This window comes from Chionomys nivalis, chromosome 7, assembly GCF_950005125.1.
Source record: "Chionomys nivalis chromosome 7, mChiNiv1.1, whole genome shotgun sequence".
In the NCBI taxonomy this organism is placed as follows: Eukaryota; Metazoa; Chordata; class Mammalia; order Rodentia; family Cricetidae; genus Chionomys; species Chionomys nivalis.
The window spans coordinates 55,851,014-55,870,528 of record NC_080092.1 but is presented as its reverse complement, the minus strand read 5'-3'; the positions used below and the strand labels follow the sequence as shown (position 1 = coordinate 55,870,528).

At 43.2% G+C, this 19,515-nt stretch overlaps 1 protein-coding gene across 4 annotated transcripts in view; it reads right to left on the bottom strand.

Moving 5' to 3' along the window:
• Smg6 (SMG6 nonsense mediated mRNA decay factor) overlaps positions 1-19,515 on the bottom strand; it is a 231,748-nt gene that overhangs the window by 106,635 nt on the left and 105,598 nt on the right. For all 4 annotated transcript variants that reach the window (XM_057774024.1, XM_057774026.1, XM_057774027.1 and 1 more), the window contains exons 11-13: positions 19,224-19,340; positions 15,005-15,173; positions 3,636-3,837 (exon numbers count right to left, since the gene is read on the bottom strand). In XM_057774024.1, the coding sequence (XP_057630007.1) occupies positions 3,636-3,837; positions 15,005-15,173; positions 19,224-19,340 (488 nt within the window). The remainder of the gene's footprint in view (positions 1-3,635; positions 3,838-15,004; positions 15,174-19,223; positions 19,341-19,515) is intronic.

The following is a 19,515-nucleotide window of genomic DNA, read 5'->3' as shown; positions in this document are numbered from 1 at the left end:
GTATTAGCAGAGTGGAGGTCAGAGAGGGTACTAGAGACATTATTAAATTTTTGGTTTTTTACATCAAGAAGTTATAATATTTGGAAGTAAAAATCAGTATGATCTCCTGACTTTATTTTTTTTTTTTTTAATTTTGGGGGTGAGGGGTTGTCACCAGAGATTGAGCCCAGGGCTCTGTGCACACTTTGAGACAGGGTCTCACTCAGTTATCCAGTCAGCCTCAAATTTTCTCTGTAGTCCAGGAAGGTCTTAAATTTGTAAACCCCCTGCCTCCACCTCCCAAGTAGCTGGGATTACAGGCTTGCCCCACCAGACTCAGCACTGATATTCTAAAAAGGTTACTGTAACTATTGTGTCAAGAAAAGGAGTAGGAGCCAGAGGAACTAGTTAGAATGTACGTCAATGAATAGAATAAAGGTGTTCAAAGAAATATGTAGTAGTATATCTAATTTTTAAAAAACCTCATACATTTTAAAGGTAAAGGAGATATTAATTACTAATCATTTAGATATTAAGGTCTGGGAAAAACAAGAGCCAAGAACTCTAAGATTCTGAAATGAGCAATCAAGTCAATGCAGCTGCTTATTTCAAGATGGGAAAGAATGAAGACAGACCAAATTTAGGAGTGGGTAAGGTGAGATATAGAGATGCTGTTTCTGAAATACCTTCTCACAGTCTTGAAGTGAGTATGTACTGCCATCTGGGCAGCTTGCAACTCTTCCATAGGGTGAGGGTGCAAAGCTGACTGCATTCTTCTCCATCCAGGCTATAGATTTGCTATCTTAAAAACTACATCTGGGAGCACTGATGAGCTGATAAAAATGAGGCTAAGGAAGCCAAAAGCTGGCTAGGACTCCTCCCTTGTTCTCCACTAAATGGCAACCAACTCCTAGAACAATCTTCTAGAATCAAGACTACCTAGTGATCAAAAAAGATGATTAGAGTAAGAAAGATAGATGGACTGATTACTAGCAGGCACTAACGCAAGCTATTGATACTTAGTTTCTCTTTTAACTCCACATCTTCCTTAGAGGTGTAAACATTTCTTAGCTGTCTTCAGCCTCCATATATATATATTATTACCACTTCCTGAGACTGGACAAGCAGAGTAGAATTTTATCCTCTTTTTTCTGCAAAGACATAAAACAAGTATTCCTCTTGGGAAAGAAAGGTTCTCCCAAGAATCACTAATTACTAAACAAATCCAAAGAGTGTGACTTTTTTTGTTTGTTTGTTTTTTCAAGACTAGGTTTCTCTGTGTTGCTTTGGAGTGTCTCCTGGAACTCACTCTGCAGACCAAGCTGGCCTCAAACTCACAGAAATCTGCCTGTTTCTGACTCCCAAGTGCTGGGGGATTAAAGGCATACGCCACCACAGTCTGGCAATGAGTATGACTTTTTTTTGCTGTGATTAAAGGCGTGCGCCACCACCGCCCGGCTGAGTATGACTTTTTTAAAGATTTATTTTCATTTTATGTGTTTAAGTATTTTGCTGCATACATATCTGTGTATAGGTACCCACAGAAACTAGAGAGGACACTGAATTTCCTAGAATGGAGTTAGTGATGGTTGTGGTCCATCATGTGTGTGCTGGGAATCAAATCCGGATTCTCTGGAAGAGCAGCAGGGGCTCTTAACCACGAAACCACCTCTCTACCCTGTTTTTTATTTTTACTTACTAATTTTCTTTTATTTTCAGTATTAAGGTTTGAACCCTGGGCCCTTGCAGACCCCTAGAACCTTTTTTTTTTTTTTTGGGAGATAGGGTCTCCTATTGTCCAGGCTGACCTAACTAGCTTATACAGCTGAGGACGACCTGAAACTCCTACTGCTCCTGCCTCTACTAATCAAGGGATTGCAATGGTTGCCATAGGGCAGTTGAATATGGATTTTTAAATATGTTCGTGCCTAAAACCTTTCTCTACTTAAAAAGAAATTTAACTAGCTCAAATTTTGCTGTAAGGCATAAATTTACTGCTTAAACTAAAAATATTAGGTATATTCTTTTAGGTTGATAAAGAAATACTAAGTAATCATAAAAAATTATTCCATTTTTATTCCCAGCACCACATAATAATTTCCATGTAAGAATACATTAAATATTATGCAAAAAAGACAATAGTACATATAGGACCCCAAGGTTTTAACTTTTGCTCTATATTTATTTTTGTAGTGTTGAGGATCAAACCCAGGGTCTTGTGCTTGGTAGACATCATCAATGCTGCTTAATTTTTTAAAAGATTATGCATGTATAAATTATATTAGCACATAAATACAGTCACTTAGGCAGCACATATAATAAAATCTCTTATAGGTCAGGCATGGTGATACATGTCTTTATACCCAGCACTCAAAAGGCAGAGGCAGGAGTATCTCTTTGGATTCTATGCCAGTCAGGGCTATATAATGAGACTCTGTATCAGTTCATATTTGGAATTGAGTTTTTACTTTCTACCCTGGTGTGGGAGACTGAACTCAGACTTTCAGCATGTTAGGTAAGGTACTGCATCCTGGAGTTATCCCCTCAACCCCGGAAGTCAGTTTTCTGACTTAAAAAAAAAAAGCCCTACTTCTATGTCTATTATGTATTTCATCTTGATCAGAAGACTTCCTCCTCCTTTGTGTGGTGGTGACACATACCTTGGGAGATTTAGAGAGGATGATTACAAGTTTAAGGCCAGCCACTGCTACACAGCCATTTTGAGGCCTGCCTGGGCTACATGAGACCCTTCCTCAAAAAACTAAAAGCTAAAAATAAACATTCATCAAAAAAAAAAAAAAAAAAAAAAAAAAAGACTTCCTCCTGAGAAGCCATTCCCCAAAGGCCTCTGCCCTAGGGAGGACAATGTCACAAACTCTGTGAAGAGTCAGCATGAATGCCTTAGCACAGGGGACACTGACACTCCTCAGCAGACAGACTGCCCTACTCTCCACCTGGCTGCAAGACCTCCTGTAAAACTAGAATTTCAGTAATCCCCACCAGGGTGACAGGGAATGGGCTTTGTTTTCTATAAACAGACATGAAAAAAGTCAGGTTAAAACAGTCTTTAGAGGAAGGGAAATAGAAACCAGGCAGTGGGGAATGCTTCATATTCTTAAAAGCTTTTTTTGTAAGTTAACACATGGTGTCTGCTTCTCTCTAGTCACCTATTTATCACTCTCCTCCGTAGAGAAGGGAAAAAGCCCTGGCTGCTTTCCTGGTGCAGAGTTTTGTGGCTGGGGAAGGAGGGAGGGCGCTTTAAGCATGATGCAAACCATTTGGAGCTGAGTGAGAGCACTGCCAACACAAGCTGCACTTTTTAAACAAGGGAGGAAATGATCGTATACACAACATGCCAGTGAGCTCGCGCTCTCTCCTCTCTCTCTCTCTCTCTCTCTCTCTCTCTCTCTCTCTCTCTCTCTCCCCTTCCCTCCCTCCCCCCCTCTCACACACACACAAAGGAAGTCGAGAGAGTTTTTTTTTTTTTCGGGACACAGAGCTAGATGTCAGCGGCTAAAAGGTCGATATTTTCCCTTAACACCCTTCTCAATGACTTAATCATGTTCCGTTTGCACAAAAAAACTTCCCAAGAATAAAAAAGTCTGGAGAATTAAGAGAATGGGTAAATGGGGAGGGATGTTTGGCCTGAAGCTGACCTTATCCGAGGTTTTCTCCACGTAGCAGGGGTCCTGAGGGGCAGCCAGCAAGGGGACAAAGCCAGAGAGGAGCCGATCCTCTTCCAGGATAAGAAGGGTGAGGTCGTCATCCGGGTCCTTATACAGTGGCACCTCAGACTGATTCACTGCAGTCAGTATGTTACAGAAGTCAGCCAGTGTTGACCACACATCCACAGCAACCCTGTGAGAAACAAGATGAGAAAAGAAGAGCAGCTCTAAAGATATCAGTGAAAGTGTTCTTAGTGCTTTGAGAACAGAAAGGTACTTGCAAACAAAGCTGTAAGACTGGAAGCTGTCAAGAAATACTATCAAAAATGCACTATGAAGCTATGCTCATGTGAGCCATCTGGGGTGTACTGCTCGATGTAAACCTGAAATTGATTAGGGATGTTTTAATCCTAACCAGAGAGGAGGAAAAAGAATTCTGAGAATCAGTTGTCTAATGCAGGTCCTGTCACCTTTCCAGACAGTGTGCTGAGACTCAAACACTCTAGGTACCCAGTACCTAAGGTAGCTCCCAGAAGTCCCTGCTCCTCCATAATCAAGTATCTTCCATGGAGACAGAAACATCTCTCCTTTAGTCATAGCCACACCGGGAGCAGTCACACTGTGTAGTTACATAGGTTTCCTTCTTAGAAATACTTTATAAATTTATTCCCAGTATGTAAGCAGTAAAATGAATACATATCCAAGAACCCCCCACTTCCTGTCCTGCCAAGATCTGTCCAGTAAGGGATAGCCTCTTGCTTATTTCAGTGCTATCCTGGCTGTCCCAGGCCTTCTTCATTCTCTTACTGTACATTAGGCACAGGATGACTAACCATCCGGGGACCATCCCAGTTTTAGCACTAAATTTATCACATTTCACAAGTCCCCTAGCCTGACACAAACCAGGATGGTTGGTCATCCCAGTCCGAAATGACTGACCAGGTTCTAATTGAACCTGAGAATAAACACTCAAAATACAAAATCTATCCCTCTCCACTAAAGCTCCAAGGTAAAATTGACTTTCTCTTCCAGAAAAGCTTCTAGCCCAGGAGAGTAGAATAGGAGGTACCCTATAGATGATAAAGTATGAGATATTAGGAAAGTTATAACAAACAAAGAAACCCCCCAAAATTCTACAGGAGAGATGAAGTACAAAGAGGTAATATGCTAAGAAGTTCTAAGTGTCATCCTGAAATCTCCAAGGGTTTCTGTCTATGAGCTAACCTGGTAGGGAGGGGTCTCAGACTTAAACCATTCATTCTCCACACCCAGATGCCAGGAATACACTAGGGGACAATGTGGACTACAGAGAGGTCTGAGGGACTCTCTCACCGGCTCCAGGTGGAAGGAGGCCGAACTAGTTTATTCACTGTAAGCACTACACTAAGAAAAGGCAATGAAATGAAACATCTTGTTTTCAAGAGCGTCCTGGGAACCAGGCGGAACACAGTCCCATTAATCACACAACGGCACATAATCAACACACGTGTACTGCAGAAGTAACTCACTTCCCAGGCTTTGCCCAGGAAAAAGAATCATCGGAGGGACCAGAGTTTTCTTAAGCCCCTCTGCACAGACACCAGCAAGCAGACTCATTCACAAAGCTCCATCTTTTGGCTCAGCTGAGTTTGGCTGTCAGAAATGTTTAAATATGGAAAAAAATAAACAGTTGCAACACGTTTCTGTGCAGAAATCTGCCTGGGCTCCTCTGTGATGTAATGGGAAACACGGTACTCAGGCTACCAGCTGTAGAATAAACAGAACTTTGAGGGTTAAAAGGAACTGAACTTTCCACGACCCCATCTGCAGAGAAGAAAATAATAAGAGGAATGATGCACTGCCCCACAGCTCTGATAGTTTATCCTCCGGTCCGGCTGCAGAGACAAGCACCGGATGTGATAGGGCTGCTCAGGGCTGCCTCTGAGGTTAGCGCTGCCCATGGGAGATGCACACGAGAGGCTCTTCCAGTTCCCCGCTTCTTCCCCCAGTGCCCTGCTGGCCACTTGAGCCCACTGCCTGAGTCTGATCCCACAGCTTGGTGAGCTTTGGCCAACAGGCACTGCGCGGCTGCAGAGCAGCAGTTTGGAAAATAAACAGGAAAAACGCCAGTGAGAAGGAAGAAGGTGAAAAGTCTCCCATCTGAATTCTTGGCTTTGAGGCCCTGGTTGGTGCTATACAGGTCAAGGCTGCTTTAGGACATAGTTAGGGGTGTGGGTGTGGGCAGCAGTATCCCCAGCCAGAGAGAGGCGGCAGAATATCACCCACAGTTTCCTCAGTGGGAGGCCCCACATCCCTCTCATCCTCCCACCCTTACCATCTTGGATCCAAGAAGAAGAAATATGTGGTACCATGTGGTTCTCATTACCATGCTCTCCTGTCCCCTAAGGCTCAGATAAACCAAAACTGACTCCTCCCAGAGACTGCTGGCCACAACTAGGGACCCCTGCCCACATCTATCTTTTGCCCATTACCACCCACCTTGTGCCAAAATCTTATGACACACTTTAGTGATAAGGTGGACGAGAGTTCTTACCCTTTTGATTTTGTAAGACAGCAGCTGGTGCCAAAAGACATAGGAAGTGCCCCGAGTTCCCAAGTCAGAAATATAAATAAAAGTGTTCCAAGGGTCAAGTTAGACTGATCAGAATTAAGGGGTATACAAAAATACTTCAATGGAAAGTCAATCCTGCAGGTGGTTCAACCTGATAATGTTAGTACCCGTGGGCCAACCTATGACAGAGGTGTGGGAAATAGAGAGAATCAGCAAATTAACAACAACAAAAGGAAAGTTCCAAAAGCCCAGGTGAAATTCCTGATTTAAAAATCTAATCCCTGTAGTGTAGTCTCTGGAAGCTTACTTCAACTGTGTCACTGGGCTGAGGTCAGTTCCACAGCTGAACAGTTTCCTGTCAAAGTAGAAGGGGAATATCTTGTGTTTTTTTCCCCATGTTTCTTCCTTATCCCAATAAGATGTGTCATCTAGTCTTCAACTCACAGCAGCCCTTGGACTCCAAGGTGAGTCAGGCTGGTGGAAGAGCACAAAATCAAATGCTTATTGTTATGGAAAGCTTGAAGACACTTGAGAATACTGTGGGGTTCAGTCAAGCCTCTGTCACCTATTCCTATTCAGATTTTTTTCTTGAGAAGGGGTCTGGAGAATTACAGGTGGGTAGGTGGGTATTTAGTTCAGGCTGGCTTGGACCTCACAATGTAGCCCTGACTGGCTTCAAAGCCCCGTGATTCTGCTGCTGGGATCATAGGTATATGTTCCTATGCTTGGCTCAGGCAAATCCTTGTGGATTGTTCTGGTTCAACTTGTATTTTGGGGTTGCACCATAGTCCACAAAATCTCACTAAAGTTAGGGTACACTCTTCATCAAGCAGACACAAATCAGCCAGAGAATATGAAACTGTGTTCAATAAACCCATTTATGGCTCCCAGAATGGTGGCAAGGGAGTCTCTCAGCAGCTGGGGTGCGATTAGTGTGTAGGGATCAGCAGTTGCAGGGTTACCCACTGGCCCAACCTCACAGAACACACCACACACCAGGAAAGCAGACCCCTGGCTAGAGTCTGAATGCCAGATCCAAGCCTGGGACAGACCAGCAATGACTAGTTAGAGGTATGCACTCAGTACCAAGGTTCACTACAGACATGCATTCACTTACTCCACCAGCAAGGGAAAAAAATAAGAGTTAATTTACTTTTTATTGCCTCAGAATTCCAAGGTTTAATGTAGCTGTCAGTTTGAGTGCAGTGCAGCTGCTGGCCGATACAATGCAGCCCAGGCCAGCCCAGGTGACTGGGGAAACACATTTCACAGAAATGAACCAACGCACACTCTTGGCTGGTTGTTTGGAGGATATTGACTTGGGGAATCAGATTAACCCTTCAGGCTGGGGTTAGTTCTGCAAATAACATTAGAAAAGCTCTTCGGTCCAGGGAGCTCTCAGGTGGGCCCATAGTTTTCTATGTTTCTAAAGTTCTCTCACAACCATATTCCCTGTAAGACTGAGGTGTGGAACATGTGGGGGCATGGTATACCATAGCCATCATCTCCTTGCCTGAAGCTCAGGAGGAGAGACAGTTCTGGTATCTGCAAGGGAAAAGAGTCAGTTAAGACTGTTCCTAGAGGTCTGACAGGCAGGACTAAGGCAGGGTGACAGGTTGGAACGGTCTGGTCAAGGCTCTGTCTCTCTTTCTGGAAAGACCAAGGAAGACTAAGCACTCACACAGTTCTTCATAATTTTACTGGGGGGGAAAAGGCTGACTGGTGATTAATATCAAGTACAATGACCCCATGTTACAAGTCTGCAGGGGCCTGTGGAGGTGGCCATTTCCTGTGTAATACCAGCTTGTTTAAACACTAACATTCAAACTCCACAGCTGCAGAACAAACCCGGAAAGAGTTGAGTGAGAAGAAGCCCTGCATTGTGTTTCAGAGCTATAGAAGATCAGAGAAGTAGTACAGATGGGAAACAAGTTGGGTTTGGGTTCCTGGGGTAAAGAGATCTGGAAATAGCCAAGATGGTAAAGAAAGTAGATACAAGGAAGTAGAAAGCCCATTTAGTATACATTCATTGAGAAAAACAAAAAAACTATCAAGCAAATGCTCGAAAATGTATATTATCTGCTTTAAAAAATGTATTTTTGGGTTTGGGAGCACAACTCACGGGATTAACAGACAACCTAAGGCCCTGGCTGCCCTGGAATACTTCTCAGTCAACTGCAGAAAATGGCTTATGTGAGCAGCTCATGGCAGAGATGGATATTAAAAAGTCTAACAAGTCTAGTGGCATTAAAAGAATAGTATTTGAGCTTAAATGTTAGTAAGTTCCGTCAAAAGTCTGTTTGCAATAGGACGAGCATATGGTTCTGGAACCTCAGTGCTAGGAACTGCAGTAGGCTCTATGATAGGGTGGAGAGGTAGCTCCCTCACTGAGATACAGGGACCACAAAAATTTGGGTTTTAGATGTTGCCATGATACAAAGAGATCACTATTCCAGGAAGACAGGCAGCAAGATACCATGCTCCAATGGGCGGCAGTGGCATATACCTTTAATCCTAGCACTGAGGAGGCAGAGGCAGGCAGATCTTTGTGAGTTTGAGGCCAGCCTGATCTACAGTGTGAGTTCTAGGACATCCATAGCTGTTACACAGAGAAACCTTGTCTCAAAAAAACCAAACCAAACCAAACCAAACCCCAATCATGTTTCATGAACAAGAGATGTCTACTAGGTAAGCATTAGAAACAAAAAACTAGTTGTAGACTATCCCTTCAACAATCCTAGTTCATACAAAAGAAGCCAACTAGGTAAGTACCCATACTCAGCCCTAAATCAGTTCTGTCTAGCAGAGCTGTACTGCAACAACAGGATAAGCTTCTCCATGTTCCTAGGCAGTGAAGTTAGAGTTCTAGTGTCAGTAACAGGTCACTGTAACCTCATCCTAGGATTTCTCATGTACGCAAATGTCTCTCCTATTGTCACATCCCCAAACTCTATCTAGGTTATAGCCTTATTTGATTTCAGTTCTCCCAAGTCATACTCTTATGTATAGCCTCTGTCACATCACTATGGTGTGTTAAACCCATCAGCACTGGGTTTGGGAAAAGCAGCCCCTAGGGGATCCTGACATCTCCATGGCCTGAGTAGAACCCTTGGCGGCCTCCCTGGTGTGGATTCTCACGGTTCCTGCCTCTCCAAGCTTTTAGCTGTAACCACTCCAACACGTCTTCTCAGTTTAGCATACACTGGACCCAAATAACCTTAGCCCAGTGCTGGAAAGTCTCTCCCTGGGGTCAGCTGCTGTGCCCTGCTAGGGGCAGACTAAAGCCTTAGACCAACACCCCTTCCTCTCACAAAGAGTCCTGTGGGAGGAGCGAGGAAAAGACAGAGGCTCCTGCCATGGGAGAGATCATGTGTGCCCTATACTCAGCACTTGGAGGAAGAGGAACCCCTTGGTGCCAGGCTGCAGTGCTGACGCCTCAAACTGGAGCCAGGGAGACTGGGTGGGGAGCCAGGGTAGCAAAGGGGCTTCCCACAGTCACCAGCACTTCCTTCAGGGAAGTGCTGATGGACCATTACTTAGTGACCTCCTAAAATGCTCTTTGTGAAGACGTATTAAGCGTCCTTGAAAGGCTGCCGATTAGATTTGGGATTAGTTCTCATTCAAAGCTGCCTATGAGGGTACGTGAACTAGCTGTTTCTTTAACTCAAGAATTTCTATCTCATCTACAAGGCCAACATATGTGAGCTCCCTGAGGACACACCCCCTTTTCTCTCTGATGATGGAGCCTCAGAGGGCTCCCTAGGAGTTTTTTCAAGTATGCTCTGCAGACTGCATAGGACAAGCAATAGAAAAGCAGCAAGTCCAGGAATTTCTAGATTTTTTTTCTAAACAGTACTCCAATCCAACAGTGTGATAAATGCATCCGAGCTACAATTAGGAAGATATATAGCGTCAGAATGCGAAGGTCTGGGCAGCCTGGTGAAACGCGGGCTCTCCAGAGCCCCAGCTATGTTTCCCATTATGTAACCCTGGTCATGGGCAGACAGCCAGACTCCAAATGAAAAAGAGACTCTGGCTTGGCACTGGTTCTATTTTCCTATCCTCATTCGGGGTCAGCACAGTGTCATACAGCTGCAGAGAAAGCTCTGGGGATTAAACCTGGGAAAGCCTCCAAGACCAGGACCTGGGTTCAAGTACCAGCTGAAAGCAATAAACCAACTGCCACAGCTGGGCTAGGTTTGGATGTTCTCAAAGTCCCCTGACTCTTTCACTTACTGAGAACTAGAGATCAAGATGAGGGAAGATTTGGCTTCAGCAGAAACTGTGAAATGAGGTAGGTTGTCCCACTGCCCTGGCTCTGCCCAAGGTCCTGGGATACAAGCAGTTCCTATGTCTAGGTTCATGAAGACTGCTGCTCAGCTTCTCTTCCCTCAGCTGACATTAACACCTTTCCTCATGGTCACTTGGTGAAGTAGAAAGCAGCTGCCTGCCTTTCCTGACTCAAGAAAGCCCTGGTGTAGAAGAACTAAGAAACTATACTAGTTGACAGTCAAGTAGGTGGTCCCTCCAAACACTGCAGTCTGTTCTAAAATGACCAAATCCCTCTATACTACCTTTTACAATGGCCAAGGAAGTCACTTGCCACAACCTACTACAATGCTTCTGCACCAAAAATTCTCTGGGATATGAAGCCATTCTATTACACCTTCTAATAGGTCCTTACCTACATGCTAACTCCAGACCTACCAAATGCCACTTGGGGAAGCCACCTGCAAACATTCTCTTATCAGTTCCTCAAGACTAGTGAGATTCTGTTGCTATTATCCTAAGTGTTCCATGTGTGCCTGCCTACGAACAGAAGATCTGACCAGGGAGAAGAGGAACACAGGCAAAGAGAAGAGAACCAAAAAGACTAGTGGTGAGCTTTGGAATCCACCAGGACAGTGTAAGGTTGTATGCTATGAATATCTAACCATATAAGGACAGAGGACAACAAGCGGAAGGGATGAAGTAAGGGTCACACAGGTCAGAGGGATTATCTGGGAATAGATTTCCTAGAGGAAATGCAAGAGGAAATCTATACTATTTGGTCACCTTATCTTAAAATCAGAGAAATCTGTCTTTTCAGAGAAAAAACGCAGGCAAGGATCAACGAAAACAGGCAAAGGAGGCTGCAGTAAATAGAAGCCATTTCCTTCTTACTCCATGGAGAGCATTCTTAAACCTTTCAAAATGATCAGCAAGAACAAATTTTTCTAATGTCATGGGTGTTACGGTTCTGACCTCTGGAGAACTATCTAGGGTATGTCATTCCTTATGGCCTCAAAAGCAAAAGAAGACTTCATAAAAGCCATGGTTGGTAACTCACACCTGTAATACCAGTACACCGAGGTTGAGGCAGAAGGCTTGCCATAAACCTGAAGCCAGCCTGGACTACATAGTGAGTTTCGGGTTAGCCTAGGCTATAAAGCAAAACCTTGTCTCAAAAACCAGACAGACCAAATGAAGAGAAAGAAAAGGGTGTCCATAGAGGTTGAATGAGCACAAGACACAAATCTGAAAGGCACAAAGCCACCAAAGCTTGCCAGTGACCTCAAACATGGTAATTATTGGGAGTATGCAGGTAGCCATTTTCAGGGAAATCTAGAAAAGAAGAAAAGTAAAATTCTTAATCCATCTTTCCAATTCTCAGATCTTAAGGCTAGAAAATGGAACCACCCTCCAAGTTAGACCAGGTTTGCTCTGCTGAACTTAGTCCTTACTTACTTACTTACTTACTTACTTACTTACTTACTTGGGGTCAGGCCCAAGGACAGCAACTGCTGCTTGACACTTAAACTTGCATTCCAGAGACAGTCAGCTGCTGATACTGATTGTGTGTGTGTGGGGGGGGGGGGGGCGGGGCGGGGATAAGATGAGAGAGAACACAAGAACAAGGGGACCTAATTCCTGACCACACCGATATTTCTACTGCCTAGATTCACAAGAGTGAATGTTCATAGCCACAAAAACTTATTTACTGGGAAGTCACATCCAATATAGTAGTGAGTCAGATTCTTTTTTTTTTTTTGAATAAATGAAGCAAATAGGATTCACGTGTCCCAACCCCTTCTAGTTCCACTGGAGATGGATGTAGTCTGGACCACATGTCCAGCTGCAGATTGAGCCCTTGTCCAAAGATGGGCAGCAGCACACAGAACCGGCAATGGACCATTTGCTCCAACATCTAAAGGGAAAACAAGCTCAGCACCTCTAGCAAATGAAACCCAGCACTTCCTGTATAAGCATCACATTTCCAAAGCCAAACAAAAGCCAAAGGTAGGGAGAGATGAGAGAAGGATAAAGGAAGAAGTCCTACAGACGAATTAACAAATCTGATGGCCCAGGACATGAGTGGATCATGTGGGATGAGGTGACCCAGAAAGACTCAAGCTCCAGGGACAGATGGTCTGCTTCCTTGTCTCTGACAGAAGAGAAAAGACTACTCAGTGGTCCTTCACACATTAGAATCAGTGGCCTAGACACTTAGAAAGTTGTCTTTTCCTAGCTATTTTTTTTCCCAAACTGCAAATTGCCTAGTCCACATTACAGATTAATAGCCTAAAAATTTGAGACTGTACATGCTAACTCTTCAGGGATCACTGCTGGGAAATAGCTGCCCCTGGCCATCAGGTCTGTTAGTTCTTTTGTGTGGCTCCAGCTGCCCAACTTGGGGTTCAACCCTGCTCATGAGACTTCAGTCTGGAACACATTTTGGAAACCTGGGAGGGCTCACAGGAAGCAAGTAAACTGTCTGATTCTGGGAGCACTATCCACACAGTTACAAAGTTAGAGCTAGGGAGGGGCCAGGAAAATCAGGAGTAAAAGTTCAGGGATGCCTCATGGGGTGAGGTGCAAGGAATCAATTTGGAAGAAAACTAGGTGAAGAGTCAAGACTACACAGCCCACACAGAAAATTCAGTGACCAGAAATCTCTGTTGAAGCCTTCCCTTTGTGGGTCACCCATGAGTCTAGGAGATATACATGCTGGGCAGGCAATCCTGAGAAACTCTCCTCTTTATTCCCCAGCAGCAGGCAAGGTGTCCATACTCCACCCTCTAGTTTTTCCTTCTCTCAGAGAAGAGCCCAGGGCATGAATGATGAAGTACTAGGTACATATGCTTGTTCCAAAACACATAATCACACAGTTACAAAGCCCCCAGAGCCTAAAGCAGCTTTACACAGGCAAACAAAAAAGGCAAGTTGGAACAAGCTGGGACAAGCAGAGACAGACAGGAAGATAGAGGCAAATCCTCATACAATGATTCCTCCTCCAACAGAAACATTCATATTAACACACAAAGACAATCAAACTGACAAATATATTATACCTATGTATAAATATGGACAAGGGCAGGAGTTTTCCAGAACATACTGAGGTGTTGGAAAGACGATGGCTCAGTGGTTAAGAGCACTTACTGTTCTTGCTTACAGAAGACCCAGGTTCAATCCTCAATGCCCCACATGGTGCCTCACAACTGTCCTTAACTCCAATTCTAGGGGATCCAATCCCCTCTTCTGACCTCTGTGGGCATCAAGCACACATGTAGCACATAGATATACATGTGAGCAAAACATTCATACACATAAAATAAACAATTAATGAATGAATAAATAAATCTAGAAAAGAAAAGGATATTGACATAGATTCAGATACTGGAACAGATCCCGTTGGGGATGGATGAACCCAAACACAGATCCAAAGACACACACACACACACACAAAAATAAATAAATAAACAAAAAAAACCCCACAAAAACAAAAAAACCACAAGGATATAAATGGGCAGAGGTCCAGGCCAGAACATATCATATGGATACAACACATACAGCCACAGACTGATACATGTAGACACATATAGGCAGCCAATGACAGGCATATTGAATTAGCCTAGACATACAACCACCTAGAAGTAGAAACACACAGAACTTCGTACTTTGTACAGATAGTCAGTAAGACACATAGATCCTCAGACACACATGTACAAATGAGAACCTGACTGGCAGGCAAGTCTAGTAGACTAAATCCAGAAACTGACAAAGAACACACCTGGTTGTACAACACTCTAGATGTAATTTATGCCAATGAATTGTAAACGTAAAAACTGTTACAATATCAAATTTCATTATATGTTTTATTACTATTTTGAAACATCAAAATCCACAAAAAACTGCCCTACAAACACAGAGAGCTATGTAGATGATCTATGCAGAACCACATATCTTTAGACACTGCAATACACCTCGTACCAACAGATACCCCTAAAGATACTACAGGGAGACAGGGGAGAGAGAAAGGTGAAGAGACAGAAAGATGAGTGAATAGAGAAAGAAGAGAGATATGCACCCACTCATCCCCCCAGCACACATTATATGCCACAAGGGAGGTGAAAAACACTGAGCACAGAAGGTAATGCAAACAGAGGTGTGATCAATTAACAAAACTGAAAAAGAGATTAAAAAGCAAAGTCTCACATATGCATCAACATATATCCAGACTCTAGCATCAGCTGCAAAGATAGTGAACATGAACAGTATGAAGTGAGGATAAGAAAGTAAGAACAAGGACAAAGAACAAGACAGAGAACTATGGAGCAAGAGAAAGGAAAAGACTAGATGATGGGCCAAAATAACCTAAAACATCAGAGACAAGGAAGGTGTTAAGGGAATGGAAAAAAATCAAGATTCAAATGAGGAAGAAATAAGGAAGCTGTAATAGTTAGGAGGAAGCAGACAATGACTAAGGGACTAGGTAGGGTGGGGTGGTGAGGGATAGGAACACAGGTCACAGTGTGGAAGGACAACTTACTGCAAGGGCAGATCCAAAGATGTGGGTGGAGGATTCCAGGTGTCTGGGTAACCAAGCATCCAATCTGACCAGACTTTGACACTGGGGAGCAGCTCCTTCAGGTCTGGGACGAAGGAAGACACCTTGATGTCATCTTGGTCATCTTGGTCCTCAGGAGAGGACAGCTGAGCTGCAGAGGCAAAGATTGAGAACTGGGCCTGTGTATGCTGTGGCCCTTCAGTGAAACCTGGCATGCTGGAACAGCAGCAAACTCTTAGCAAAGGGAGACTAAGTTCATAGGAGAGCTGGACTCAAAGGTGAGGCCATGCACCAGCATTTTGGGAACTCTGGAAGTAGAACAAAGAACCAATGAACTGGCTTTCCTATGGAGACACCTGCTTCTGCTTCACCTGAGGTCCAGCACAACTCTCCACTCTAGCCTCCAGTTCACTCTCTTAATTTCCCTTTCAGCACAGAGCCAAGATGGCACCAGAGTTCCTGCCACAACTGCAAAACTTGAACTTAATCAGAAGGCAATATCAGAAAAAGCAAACAAACAAACAAACAAACAAAACAAATTGCAGGACATTCTACAAAATAAATGGCTTGTACTTCAATAATGTCAAGGTTACAAAGGACAAAGAGAGATAGGTTGAAAGAGACTAAAAAGATACAGTATTTAAATGCAATGTGTGATCCTGGATTAGAGCCTAAGGCAGAACCTACCCCACCACTGCCCAAAGAACATTATTAGAGCTGGGCCTGGGAGCACATGCCTGTCATTCCAGTATTAGGAAGCTAAACCAGGAGAATTTTGTACTGAAAGTCAGATTGGGCTACAGAATGACTTTAAAGGTCTCATTCTCAACAAAGAACATAATCAGGGAACTTTGGATTAATTAAACAAGGCCTATAGACTCAATAATGGCACTCTATCAATACTGATTTCCTAATTTTGTTGTTGTTGTTTAAGACAGGAGTTCTCTGTGTATTAGCCCTGGTTATCCTGGAACTCACTTTGTAGACCAGTCTGGTTTCAAACTCAAATAGATCCTCCTGCCTCTGCCTCAGGAGTGCTGGGACTAAAGCCATGTGCCACCACCGCCTCGTCCTAATTTTGCTTTTTAAATTGATTTTGTTTTTAATTATATGTACATGCTTTGTAAACATGTCCTGGAGCTGGAGCTGCAGGTGGTTGTGAGTGCTGGGAACAGAACTATATTCCCTATAAGAGTAATATATAATCTTAGCCGCTGAGCCATTGCTCTAGCCCTGATTCCCTTATTTGTTTGTTGTTTTTTTTCTTTTTTTTCTTCTTTTTTTTTTTTTCGAGATAGAGTTTCTCTGTGGTTTTGGAGCCTGTCCTGGAACTAGCTCTTGTAGACCAGGCTGGTCTCGAACTCACAGAGATCCGCCTGCCTCTGCCTCCCAAGTGCTGGGATTAAAGGTGTGCGCCACCACCGCCCGGCTGTTGTTTTTTTCTTAATTTTTAATTTAATTTCATTTAATTTTTATTTTATGTGCATTGCTTGTTATTTTGCCATGGGTATCAGGTCCCCTGGAACTGGAATTACAGACAGTTGTGAATTGCCATGTGGGTGCTGTGAACTGAACCCAGGTCTTCTGGGAGAGCAGTCAGTGTCTTAATCCCTGAGCCATCTCTCCAGGTCCCTTGTCTGTTGTTTTGCTAGGCATATAATCCTGGACTTGTAAATGATAGGCAAATACTCTACCATTGAGCTATATTCTCAGTCCCCAGATCCTGGTAAGTGTTAAGATACTGTCCTTGTGGGGTTGGAGAGATGGTTCAGTGATAAAGAGCACTGACTGCTCTTCCGGAGGATCTGGGTTCAATTCGCTGCACCCACAGGGCAACTTGTAGCTCTCTATAACTCCAGTTCCAGTTCCACTCTCACACAAACACACATTCTGACAAAACACCAATGCACATAAAATAAAAATAAGTAAAACATTAAAAAAAAAAAAAGATATTTTCCTTGCTGGATAGAAGCAGCGCATGCCTTTAATCCCAGCATTTGGGAGGCAAGACAGGTGGAGCTCTAAATTCCAAGTCAGTCTGGACTACAGAGTGAGTTCCAGGATATCCAGAACTACACAGAAACCCTGTCTCAAAAAACAAAACAAAACAAAAAAACCCAAAAAATGAAAGTCCCAAGTGTGACGAAGCACAAACACAAAGTCAAGTATTTAGATCTAAAGAGTCACCACACTTGCCACTTAAGATCAAATGACTCAGAACAAAAATAACTGTAATTTAACAATAATAAAATATATGTGAAAAACAATAAGCATGAATGTGTATGTGTAAAGACAGAAAACCTAAAGATATTTTTTTAACTACTTCGGAGACTAGAAGAAGCATATATAAAAGTGCTTTGCATTATTCTTTTAAATTCTGTTTATTATTTCTCTTTCTCTCTCTCTCTCTCTGTGTGTGTGTGTGTGTATGCATATGACATCATGGGACAACTTTGTGGAGCTGATTCTTTCCACCTTTCAATGGGTTCTGAAGGTCAAATTCAGATGTTAGGCTTTAATGCTTTACCTACTGTGCCATATTGCTGGCTCTGTTTTTGTTTTTTGAGACAGGGTATCATGCAATCCAATCTGATCTCAAACTCTCTCTATAGCTAAGAGTGACCCTGAACACTTAAGTCTTCCTTTCTCTACCTCCTGAGTCACTGGGATTAGAGGCATGAGCCATTAAACTCATTCTATAAATGTGAAATTGTTTCAAAACACAAGTTGTCCCTATCTTTGAACGAAATGCAATTAAAGAAGCAGGAGGCACTCACAGCACTGGTAGAATGGGATAACAGAGGGAGTGGTTTTGATACTGATACAGGAGCTGAGAGGAAGGTATGACCTTAGCTGTACTTTTCTTGGCTAACAGTAATCTAAAGTAGAATTCTAGGGTAACATAAAGGATCTGGCATATACCTCAAGGCAAGAGCTAGTAATACCCACTTAGACCAGTGAGTTCAAGATAGCTGGCCCACAGTGAGTATAACAGCTACCACATACCGAAAAAAAAAGACACAAATATAAAAGCATAGAAATATAGATTATGAAAACAAAGGGAAACTTGTTCAGTCTCTAGCACTGGGGAGATAAGAAAATGGAAGGGAGAACTCATTACTAGTCTTCAGATCTTTTTATTTATTTGTTTTTACTTTTTTTTGTGTGTGTGGGTGTCGGTGTTTTGCTTGCGTGTTTGTCTGTACACCACTTGTATTCCTGATATCCCCAGAGGCCAGGAGAGGACATCAGATCCCCTGCAATTGGCGTTACAGATGGTTATTAGCTATTATGTGGGTGCTGGGAATCAAATCAGGGTCCTCTGAAAGAGCAGTTCTTAACCACTGAGCTACCTCAAGTTCCTCTTTAGGAATTCTTTTTCTTTTCCCTTTTTTTTTTTTTTTTTTTTTGAGACAGGGTTTTTATGTGTAGCTTTGGACCCTGTCCTGGAACTCACTTTGTAGACCAGGCGACCTCGAATTCACAGAGATCTACCTGCATCAGCCTCCCAAGTGCTGGAATTAAAGGCATGCGCTACCACTGCTCAGCCTTCTTTAGACCTTTCCAAAGATAAAAAAACCTATAAAAAGCCAGGTGTTGTAATATATGCCTTTAGTCCCAGCATTGGGGAAGCAGAGGCAAGTAGATCTTTTGTAAGTTCAAGAGGTCTGCCTGGTCTACATAGAGAGTTCCAGGCCAGCAAGGACTACACAATGAGAGAGATCCTGTCTATAAACGAACGAACAAATGAATGAAGGAGCCGGGCGGTGGTGGCGCACGCCTTTAATCCCAGCACTCGGGAGGCAGAGGCAGGCGGATCTCTGGGAGTTCAAGGCCAGCCTGGTCTACAAGAGCTAGTTCCGGGATAGGCACCAAAGCTACAGAGAAACCCGGTCTCGAAAAACCAAAAAAAAAAAAAAAAAAAAAAAAAAAAAGAATGAAGGAATGAATTAATAAAAAAGCCAAGAAACAAAAACCCCACATAAGAGCCCATAGGTAGAATGAAATTCCTACCTACCAAAAAGAAAAAGGAAAGGAACAGAGCCAAAGAGGAACGAAGCCCTGACAGACAACAAAAGAGGGGAATGTTAGAAGAAAGAAGACCAGAGAGCAGGGAGAAGACTGAGCACCAGCACTCTGAGGTTCATCTAGATAGGGTTGGGCAAACGGAAAATACAATGGCCAAGGACCTCTTGCTTACCTTTGGCAGAGTCCTTAAGTAAACATGTGCAGCGCTGTACCAGTAGAGAAAACATAGCCAAGCCCAATGATGTAGCTTGTTCCTGGATCACAGAGCGACACTCCTCTGAGAAGCAGTCTGCAAAAGAGCAAAGGAAACTCCATCACACTAAAGCATCCAAGTGCACCTTGATGTCCTACAGAAGGGCTCCCTGGCCACACTGCTCAGCTACTTTTCTTCCTCTAAAAATACAGATGATGATAGTAAGCTCTCTCTTGAAGTAGATTTATGTGACTTTGTATTATATATAGAG